Below are 11,574 nucleotides of genomic sequence, written 5' to 3'. Positions count from 1 at the left end.
CCCGAGTTGGACATTCGTGGTTATAGATGTTGTAGGGAGCTCGGGGGGATTAGCTATAGGATACAACCCTCGATCCATCAGGGTTGACACATCTTGGGGGGTGTGGGATACTTGGGCATAGATCTATTCTCTACTGAGATCAGTAAAAATCTTCAAGTTGTGAATGTGTACGGACCCTGTCATCAAAGGGAACAGTTCTGGCAACATTTTTTAAACCTCTCGATCTTGGCATCTGACCACATTATCATCAGAGGGGACCTAAATTTCTCCTGGGGGTTCATTGAATCGTGGGGGTCTTCGGCTCAGATAGATGCTATCACTGGACACATGACAAACCTTCTGGAATAGACCAATTTTGTAGATGTTCCCATGCACAAACCACTCCCCACCTGGAGAAATAGAAGGGTGGGTGATGCAGCACTCGCTCGTAGACTTGACAGATTTTTTATGAAGAGCCCGCTCATACAACAATTGCACCACTACAAGCAATGGGTGGGCATAGGGGGAATATCGGATCATTCTCCTATATATCTGGAAATGCATGGGCCACATCAAAAGCCGAAAGCCCCCTTTAAATTCAACCATGTCTAGTTGCAGGACCGAGCCTACATCAAGTTGGTATCTGAATTTTGGACTTCCAACTCCATCCATAGAGATGAATCTTTGGAAAAGGGTTTTTGCAATAATCTTTCCAATCTCAAACATCTCTCCATCAATTGGGCTAGGGAGAAGCTTATTCGGGAGAACTCTCAGTTAACTCAAATTGAATCTGAGATGAGCTCTTTACTTGATGATCGAAGTTTGGGATTCATCTCTGCGGAAGATAAGACACATTTGATTGAGTTGGAAAACCAGAAGGCTCACATTCTAAAGGAGCGCGAGGAATCCCTGAGGCTGAGGAGTAGAGCCATTTGGCTAAAAGCTAGTGACGATAATACAAGGTTCTTTCAAAACTATGCACGGGGTCAAAAGGTTTCAAATACCATTTGGAATCTTCCCTTACCTAAGGGAGGCTTAGCTGACTCTTTCAACAAGCTCTCCCACCTGGGCACCACTCACTTCAGGAACCTATACAAGAGCCCTCCTGATTCTAATCTTGCTGATATTATTAATGTGGCCGGTCATTTTCGAAGATTTGTCAATGAGGATGATGCAGAAGAGCTCTTTGCACCGGTCACCTCTGGGGAACTTGAAGGCGCGTTAAAACGGTTCAAAAAGGACAAGAGACCAGGCCCGGATGGCTGGACCATTGAATTATATCTTGCTTTCTATGAGATCTTGGGGCAGGACCTTCTGAAAGTGGTGGAGGAGAGAAGAACTACAGGATCTCGATACCATTCCATCAATTCGACCTTCATTGTTCTCATCCCAAAGTCCAATTCTCCATCCTCTTTTGATGATTATATACCTATATCTTTGTGCAACTGCCTCTACAAGATTATATCAAAGATTATTGCCAATAGACTCAGGCCTATCCTCTCCCGGCATATCGCACCGCAACAATTTTCCTTCCTTGAATCCAGACAGATTCATGAAGCTATTAGATCAGCTCAGGAATCCATCCATTTTATCTGGACTAGACATCTAAAAAGCATCATTCTTAAGATTGACCTGTCTAAAGCTTTCGATCGGGTCAGCTGGATTTATATTAAGATGCTCCTCATCCATTTGGGTTTCCCTCACAATTACATTTCTTGGAACATGGCCTGCATTACCACTCCCACTTTTAGTGTTCTCATAAATGACCCGGCTCTCATTTCTTCCACTCTTAAAGGAGACTTAGGCAAGGTTTCCCTCTATCTCCTCTCCTCTTTCTTATTGTCATGGAAGGCCTCAGTCGCCTCATTGCATCAGCCAAGAGGGAAGGAGACCTTTTTGGCCTCAAGATTTCGGATGATTTCTTTCTCACCCACCTTCTATTTGTGGATGACGTGCTTATCCTGTTGGATGGCAGCATCAGGGACTCTCGTTCTTTCTCCAAGATTCTACTCCTCTTCTCGTCTGCTTCTGGGATGCTTGCTAATCAATCCAAATCTACCATCACCTTTGCTCGCACTTCAGTCCATGAATCCCATTTTTCTCATCAGATTTTTCCCTACAGTATTCACCCTTTGGACTGAGGTCTCAAATATCTGGGTTTCTGGCTAAAACCCACCTGTCAGAGGATTGCAGATTGGGTCTGGCTTGTGTCAAAACTGGAGAAAATACTATCCATATGGAGTCACAGATATTTATCCAGGGCGGGTAGGCTAGTTCTTATCAAATCGGTCCTAGAAGCTACCCCAGTTTTCTGGATGGTTCTTGCATGGATCCCAAGCAATATTTTATCTTGTTTGCAACAACTGTGCAACCGATATCTCTAGAATGGGAATCAAGACAAAAAAATCTTTGCCTGGATTAACTGGCAAAAGATTGCATTGCCTAAGAAATGGGGAGGTTGGGGATTAAAAGATCTCCCTCTATTTCTGCAGGCCCTTGCTGCAAAAATGAGTTGGACCTTGCTGATTGGTCAGAACTTATGGACTCATATCTCATATCATAAATACATTTGGCCAATGAACATGTTGGATTGGGTTCAACTGCCAAACTGGTCGACGGCAGGCATCTCATCCATGTGGAAGGCATTACTCCACTCCTTGCCCCATATAAGAGACAATCTGGTGTGGAGGATTAATGATGGTTCTCTGGCATGGATTGGTCTGGATCTCTGGATTGGAGGTGGAGGTAGACAGTTACTTCCTAGAGACCTCATCATGTATCTACACTCCCATGAGATTAGGGTATTCTCACACATTGCTGATCAACAAAATACAAGTATATTTTCACAGGCATGGAAATTTGCTTGTCAACTCGATCTTCCCCCTATATGGCACCAGGAATGGCATGATTATATATCTGCGCTATCCTAATCTCACATCAGGATTAAAGAGGGACCTGATGAATTAGTCTAGTGTTTGGCAAAGAACGGCATATATTCCCCAAAGTCAGGATACATTTCCTTGATTCATTACAAACGACTAGAGTAGATCACTAACTGGTGGAGAAACATATGGAAACTCACTACACCGCAGTGCATGAGATTATTCTTCTGGTGCACACTTAGAGATAAAGTGCCCACGGGGGATCACCTAGCTCATAGATCCATATATGGGCCAACTTGGTGTATTTTGTGCAAATGCGCATCAGAATCAACTGAACACATTTTTTGCAGTGCACAGAACTGCACTCTCTTTGGAGAGCTTTATCCTCCTCTATCCGATTTTCTGGGCAATGGGTTGGCAATGGTCTAAGTAGTGCTTGGGATGACTCGTCCAATAGACACAAGGGATCCAAATTATTGAGCCTCCCCTTGCTTGTCAATTAGTATATATGGCTGGCCCGAAACCACTTCATATTTGATAACAGACCTGCATGTTGGCCACTCATAGAGGCTAGTATAATCTCTGCCTATAAGGAATTGCCAGACCCTCTTCCACCTAGAGAGCATCGCTCACATCCCCCACCTAGTATTGACAAGAATACCCCCTGGGCCTTCTTTGATGGTGCAGCTAACCAACAGGGCTGTGGTGGTGGCTTCATTCTGTACATCAGTGAACAACATATCTATAAAGTCAAGATGGGATTAGGAGCTGGAACCAATAATTTTGCGGAACTCATTACCCTCCGACATTTATTACATTTCTCCTTGGGACACCAGTGCATCAATCTAAATATTTTTGGGGACTCAAAGATTGTTATAAACTAGTTCAATGGCATTTCTACATGTCACTCTCACACACTCAGCAACATATTACACGAAGTAAATATCTTCAAGGCAGAATTTAACCATATCTCTTGCAATCATATTTACAGAGAGCATAACTGCAGACCAACTATCCAAGGAGGCCGCGACATTACCTAGCGGTGAATGGGTGATAAAAGAACAGAGGAGGACAAATGAATACCAGTATTATCATCGGCCATATATAGAACAACACTATCAGGGGGACCTCGGTCCTTGAACAACATCTTCTTTTCTTATGTTAAAAATTGTAAGAAACACAAAAATTTTGAAAATTTTGAATATACACTGGCATACAAAGAGCCCTGAATGGCTTATGTACAAGCTTATACAGGCATATAATAGTATATTCTCAGCGGATATTATGACAGATCCTCGTCCGTGGTGGTGTATCTGGAAAGCTCATAATTTCTATTTTTGTGACAGTCCATGGTGACAATGCAACAACATCTACAATATGTAATCTTTCTATATTAATGAAAAATTATAGATTTTTCCAGGAGAAAATATATATATATATATATATATATATATATATATATAATAATTAAAATTTCATGTAAAAAATTATCATTTTATCCCTCAAGAAAATAATCTCGTATATTATTTAATATAAAACAATTGAAGGATTGGTACTATCTATGGTTGACCTTGACCTCACCCATATTACATCAACAAATTATAAATTCATTGTGCTTTCAAGTTGCGGTGGTGGAAGGATAAATTAAGTTGGCGAGTAATCTTGTTAACGTAATTTAAGTAAACTCATATTACATCAACAAATTATAGATTCACTGTGCTTTCAAGTTGTGGTCTAGGAAAGATAAATTAAGCTACCAACCATCTATGTTTGGCCTTGACCTCAACCATATTACATCAACAAATTATAAATTAACTGTGCTTTCAAGTTGTGGTCGTGGAAGGATAAATTAAGTTGGTGAGTAATCTTGTTAACGTAATTTAGGTAAACTCGTATTACATCAACAAATTATAGATTCAATGTGCTTTCAAGTTGTGGTAGTGGAAGGATAAATTAAGTTGGTGAGTAATCTTGTTAAAGTATTTTAAGTAAACTCATATTACATCAATAAATTATAGATTCACTGTGTTGTCAAGTTGTGGTTCTGGAATGATAAATTAAGTGTAAAGAGTAATTTTGTTAATGTAATTTATGTGAATTTGATTATATAAAGCTATAGGTAGTTTTTTTGCTTGTGGGTATAATATAAGTACCACATGCCAAAAAATTATAGCTTATTTCACAATCAAAATATTTTATAAAAATATGACAAGATTATTAACCATGGATATTCACTTTTGCTTTACCATAGATATTATTAACTTCTAAATATGCTTTGTTACAATACCATGGGCCAATACCATGCCTTATCAATACCACAAACAAAAAAATCCTAACTTATTTCACAATAAAAAAATATTTTATTTTATTTTTATAACATTTTTTTAATAAAATAAGGAAAAAACTTATAATTCAACTATGGTTTTAATAAAACTAGCCTAGATCCATCTTAACCCCTAGTCTATGAAACCCCTAGAGGAATTCAATCTTTCAAAGTGTAAACTTGTTTTTAAGTACAAAATTTGAGGAAATGTTTACACTAGGAAAAACCAAATCTCTAGGAATTTGATAGATCCCAATTTAAAATAGATATAAACTAATATTATAAATCATCATGGTATTGACCCATATATTTATATTTTCGGTTAATACACTTAATAATTTTTATATAAATCTAAAGCTTTAAAATCATCCGGATAAACCTAATCTTTGACCCCATAAAAAAATATTATAGTAGAAGAGGCGATGCCCTATATAAGTAGTACGTGACATTTCAGCTCTCTTAAGATATGTCGAAATATTGGGGATACAAATCGGGTGAAAGACAGTGTTTTGAAGATTCAAGTTATCTCTGTAGTGATGGCCGTAATTACCGATCTTCCAGATGATCTCGTTCGACAGTGCTTGCTAAGAGTTCCCTACACCTCACACAGGAATCTCAAAGCCGTGTGTCGCAGCTGGGAAGCGATGCTGAGTGACCCTAACTTTTATTCTGATAGAAAAATCTCTGGAAAGAGCGATCAACTTTTATGTTTTCTTAAAAAAAATACAGAACATTATGTCAATGGGATAACAGTGTATGACCCTGTGAAGGGCACCTCGGAATGTGTACCCATCAGTATTCCCCACTGTTGTGGAATTCATGTCTCCCATAAGTGTGTTTGTGTGAATAGGAAGCTCGTTCTCATAGGCGGAGTGCATCTGGCCGGCTGGAGACAAATGAAGAGTATTTACATTTATGATTTTGTGTCCGCCAAATGGAGCCGCGGAGCTGATATTCCCAATTTTCGCTACTTATTTGCGTATGCCGCCTGTTCTTCCACTGGACGTATCTACTTTGCCGGCGGTTACGACAGGCAACTCAACCGTTTGGCGACTGTAGAAGCTTATGACGTGGAGGAGGATAAGTGGGAAGTTTTGCCTCCCATGAGCCAACCACGCATCGAATCTCTGGGTGTTTGCGTTGAAGGAAAATTCATGGTATTAGGTGGATCGAATGACAGAAGTGCAGAAGTTTTCGATCCGAGGGAGGGAAGGTGGACAAGGTTGGAAAATATGTGGAGTTTAGAAGGACCAGGAAGTTTGTCCGTGCCTTCTGGGCAGTTGTATGCCTTGCATAAAAAGTTTGCTTCTTCTCGGGAAAACTTTGGCAATGCTACACAGTGGCACGATTGGATGGTTTGCTCCTGGGGGCGCAATATGTGTCATCTGGTTCACCTCGTGACTGGCGAGTACGTCACAGTTCCTGACATGTTCGAACTGAGTGAGAAAGAATTTGTGCACCGTGTAACAACCTTGGAAATTTGAACGCTAATTTTCTCGATCTGGGTTTAGATGAACCCATGGAAATGCAATGAGAATACTAATCCAATCAGCTTTACATAAGCTGCGAGCAATAAAAGTGTTTTTTGAGTTCGTGCTTCTATGTTTGCATAAACTGCGAGTCATAAAAGGGTTCTTTGACTTCGTGTTTCTATGTTTCCTTACATGTTTGAGTTTGTAAAAATATATGTCTATTGGGTATGTGTGGTAATGTTTACCTCTATATATTGAGAACGTTTTGAATAAGGGGCTCTCGACGTTTGACCGAACATGAACCCTAGCTCTACCGCCGACGCTGCCTCGCCCTTGGCCGCCGTGCGGCCTCTGGTCTGCCATTTAGAAGCTGGAGAGGTGCGTTTCAGCCCAGGATTACGGGACTATTATCTCCTTTCTCTTCTTTTTTTTGGTCGCTGATACGTAGGTTTTCAATCATTCTCTGAAAGCTACCCTAGCCCTCTTTTTCTCTGCTCCCAGCATTGCTTTTGGGAGATCTTGGACCTCGGCTGCCGCATTCCAGCCGCCTCCATCAGAATGCAAACGCAGAGGCCAAGGATGAGCGTGCCGATTATTCTATCGTCATTTCTCTGGCGGAGGCTCTGGGGAAGAAAGACTCTATTATGGATCTAGATCTTCAGTTTTTGTTACATGTCCTGGATCTACTTGGACGCATTGTCTGGAAGCTCTTCTGGGTGGATCGCTTTGACAGGTCCAATGGTCTTCGGACTCTCTCCTCTTCTCCTCACAAACCCCTACGTCAAGTTCAGGGGAAGAAGGCCCTTCAATGCTCCAGCCAACTCTCGACTTGGATCTGCAAAGGAAAACAGAACCCTGATCCTTCTGTCGCATTTCAGATCCAGATCATGCTTATCTCCGGCAAAACTCAGCTTCATTGGGTGAACTCGTCGGATTTAGTGCAGAACCTCAAGAATGCTCTAGATCTCAAGTTGGGGATACCCTCTGCAGCTCAACGACTTCTCCATGAATGTAAACAACTTGAAGATTCTCTCCCTCTGTCTTTCTATAGCATTAAAAGAAATGCATCCATTACTCTTACTCTTCGATTGAGAGGGGGAGCTGTTGGGCAATCCTCCTCTGCTAAGACATTTTCATATAAAGACGTTGTCCATGCTCAGTTGCCTAAGTCTTCAACAACAGGCCATCCATTTGAGGCTCCAAAGCCTTTTCTGGTAGACAAATTAGAGGACATCCCCTCCATCAATCTCTCACAACCTGGGATCATCGCTTTCAGCTTTTTGCAGAATCCACACTTGTATGCAGATTTAATGGACTATGGCCTCGCACATCAGATCTATACCGATGGATCCACACCAATTGGAGTAAAAAATGTCAGATATACTTATGTTCAAAAGGATTCTTCATTGTGGCTTTTGACCTAAATGAAGATTACCAGAAGGCCTTAATGGAAGGACCTTGGTTCTGGGGCTCGGCTGGGCTTTTTCTTACTACGTGGTTTCCAGACTTCGACCCTACTACAACTGTCATCACCAAAATTCCCATTTGGATCAGGCTCCCGAACTTTCCGGATCTATGGCATGTCTCTGTCTTCCTAGCCATTGCAAACACTTTAGGGCGCTATCTCGCTGTAGATTCTACTCGGAAGGCAAATGGGCTCTTCACCTACAGCAGAATCTGTGCAGAAATAGATATTAGCAGAGGACTCCCGGATAAGATTAATCTCAGGTATGGAGATTTTCATTGGACTCAAATCTTGGATTATGAAAATATAGCCTTCCGTTTCCGCCATTGTCATCAAACTGGACATCTCCAAAGCTCCTGTTCTCAGTACCTCGACAAAAAGAACAATCTGAAGCGCAAGCCCAAGTCCAAAAGTTGGAATCCTAGTGTGCCTCCCCCACCCCTATGGACGATTCAGATTCCTCCAGTTCGGAGGAGGAGGAAATTGTAGCAGATGGGCAGAACGTTGAGATTCCGCTGGAAGCTCCCTTGGACGATTCGGCAAACCCCTCCGCCTCTCAGATATCTCAGAAACGTTCTCATTTTACTTCGTCCTCGGACTCTGATAAAGATATTCCGCCACGAGGGCAGAATAGTCTTCAACTTGTTTTGGCTCAGCCAACTCCACTGGATGGGTCAGCGTAAGCAAGAAAAAAGGAAAAAAAAGTAGTGTGATAGTCACTGCCCCCTCAGGGTAGTTCTCTCTGCTTAATTCTAGTTTTTGTTATTCTGTGCTCTATATAGCCCTCTCTCCTTTGGCTCCCTTGCTTTTTGTTTGGCTTGCATGCAAGCTTGATTGTACTATACTGTTCTTTACTTAATAGAATTGGTCTTTATTCAGAGAAAAAAATGTTTACCTCTATATATATGTAGTTAAATATATTTGTTGGTTATAGATAAAGTTAGGATTATGTTTTTAAAAATATATATTTAATTAGTATTTTTGTCGATGTTTATTTATTTTTATTTGTACTGCTAGATAATATATATCAGTAAGTTCACTTAATATGCTGAATATATATTAATATGTGTGTAAAAAGTTAAAAGTAATAATATATTGTAATTTTTTTATTGTCTTTTTAAGCGCTCTACAGTCTAGTGTAAGATAGATCTTATATAAAATTGTAAACGTAAATGTAATGTTTAACATTTAATATAGAACAATTGAATAATTGGTACTATCTATATATAACCTTGACCTCACCAACAAATTATAAATTCACTGTGCTTTCAAGTTGTGGTCGTGGAAGTATAAATTAAGTTGGCGAGTAATTTTGTTAACGTAATTTACGTAAACTCATATTACATCAACAAATTATAGATTCATTTTGCTTTCAAGTTGTTAAGTTGGCGAGTAATCTTGTTAACGTAATTTAGGTAAACTCATATTACATTAACAAATTATAGATTCAATGTGCTTTCAAGTTGTGGTAGTGAAAGGATAAATTAAGTTGGAGAGTAACTTTGTTAAGGTAATTTAGGTAAATTCATATTACATCAATAAATTATAGATTCAACGTGGTGTCAAGTTGTGGTTGTGAAAGGATAATTTAAATGTAAGGAGTAATTTTGTTAATGTAATTTACATAAATTTGATTATATAAGGTTATAGGTAGTTTTTTGCCGTGGTGTAATATAAATACCACATGCCAAAAAATCATAGCTTATTTCATAATCAAAATATTTTATAAAAATATGAAAAGATTATTAACTATGGATATTCACTTCTGTTTTACCATGGATATTATTAACTTCTAAATATGCTTTATTACAATGTAATTTTTTATTGTCTTTTTAGACGCGCTCTACAACCCAGTATGTGGTAGATCTCATATAAAAATGTAAATGTAAACGTAATGTTTAACATTTAACATTTTTAATCTAATATTGGCCAGATTTAAAAATCAATCTAATTATTATTATGTATAAACACAATATAAATTTAAAATAAAGAAGTTTAAGAACACCCAAAAAAGAGGTATGGTAAGTAAATAAAAATATAAACAAATCATAGGTATGGTAAATAAATAAAACATTTTGTAATTTTTTATTGTCTTTTTAGGCGCGCTCTACAACCCAGTATGTGGTAGATCTCATATAAAAATGTAAATGTAAACATAATGTTTAACATTTAACATTTTTAATCTAATATTGGCCGGATTTAAAAATCAATCTAATTATTATTATGTATAAACACAATATAAATTTAAAATAAAGAAGTTTAAGAACACCCAAAAAAGAGGTATGGTAAGTAAATAAAAATATAAACAAATCATAGGTATGGTAAATAAATAAAACATTTTTTTAAGTAATGTTTAACATTTAACATTTTTAAAAATCAATCTAATTATTATAATGTATAAACACAATATAAATTTAAAATATAAAGAGGTTTACTAACACTCTAAAAAGAGGTATGGTAAATAAATACAAATATAAAGAAACCATAGGTATGGTAAATAAATAAATACAAAAGAGGTATAAAGAGATATGGTAACATATATATATATATATATATATATATATATATATATATCAAATAGGATTAGAAATCAACATCTAATTTTAATAACATGTGTTATCACTAAGGTTGTTCCCCAAAGTTGTAAGAAAGGGAATACGGCCGAGGTAACCACAGACCAATACAATTAAACAATGGTTTTAATAAAATCAGCCTAGATCTTCCAGATGATCTCGTTCGACAGTGCTTGCTAAGAGTTCCCTACACCTCACACAGGAATCTCAAAGTCGTGTGTCGCAGCTGGGAAGCGATGCTGAGTGACCCTAACTTTTATTCTGATAGAAAAATCTCTGTAAAGAGCGATCAACTTTTATGTTTTCTTAAAAGAAATGGAGAACATTATTTCAATGGGATAACAGTGTATTACCCTGTGAAGGGCACCTGGGAATGTGTACCCATCAGTGTTCCCCACTGTTGTGGAATTCATACGTCCTATAAGTGTGTTTGTGTGAATAGGAAGCTCGTTCTCATAGGCGGAGTGCATCTAGCCGGTTGGAGACAAATGAAGAGTATTTACATTTATGATTTTGTGTCCGCCAAATGGAGCCGCGGAGCTGATATTCCCAATTTTCGCTACTTATTTGCGTATGCCGCCTGTTCTTCCACTGGACGTATCTACTTTGCCGGCGGTTACGACAGGCAACTCAACCGTTTGGCGACTGTAGAAGCTTTTATTAAAACCATTGTTTAATTGTATTGACCCATAATATAAATATAGCGTCAATATAATGATTTATATTATATTGACGCTATATTATATTGTAGAGCGCGCCTAAAAAGACAATAAAATATTACAATATATTATTACTTTTAATAAAATCATCCTAGATCCATCTTAACCCCTGGTCTATGAAGCCCCTAGAGGAATCCAATCTATCAAAGTGCAAACTTGTT

General features: G+C 38.3%; 2 protein-coding genes across 2 annotated transcripts; both read left to right on the top strand.

Annotated features, from left to right (window-relative positions):
• The first annotated feature begins 5,720 nt into the window (after positions 1-5,720).
• LOC149242821 (F-box/kelch-repeat protein At2g44130-like) lies at positions 5,721-6,668 on the top strand. The gene has a single exon (XM_089371025.1). The coding sequence runs from the start codon at positions 5,721-5,723 to the stop codon at positions 6,666-6,668; it is 948 nt and encodes a 315-aa protein (XP_089227151.1).
• Positions 6,669-10,930: 4,262 nt separating this feature from the next.
• LOC149242820 (F-box/kelch-repeat protein At2g44130-like) lies at positions 10,931-11,371 on the top strand. The gene has a single exon (XM_089371024.1). It carries the CDS (start codon positions 10,931-10,933, stop codon positions 11,369-11,371), a length of 441 nt encoding a protein of 146 aa, XP_089227150.1.
• Positions 11,372-11,574: the final 203 nt, after the last annotated feature.

This window comes from Pinus tabuliformis, chromosome 8 (assembly GCF_031772625.1).
Source record: "Pinus tabuliformis cultivar Carrire ecotype Pingquan chromosome 8, CPIR1, whole genome shotgun sequence".
Taxonomy (NCBI): domain Eukaryota; kingdom Viridiplantae; phylum Streptophyta; class Pinopsida; order Pinales; family Pinaceae; genus Pinus; species Pinus tabuliformis.
This window is presented reverse-complemented; position numbering and strand designations above follow the sequence as displayed.

What these genes read in the sequence shown, in the direction of transcription:
- LOC149242821 (XM_089371025.1), top strand. Translation starts at nt 5,721, where the DNA reads ATGGCCGTAATTACCGATCTTCCAGATGATCTCGTTCGACAGTGCTTG.
- LOC149242820 (XM_089371024.1), top strand. Translation starts at nt 10,931, where the DNA reads ATGCTGAGTGACCCTAACTTTTATTCTGATAGAAAAATCTCTGTAAAG.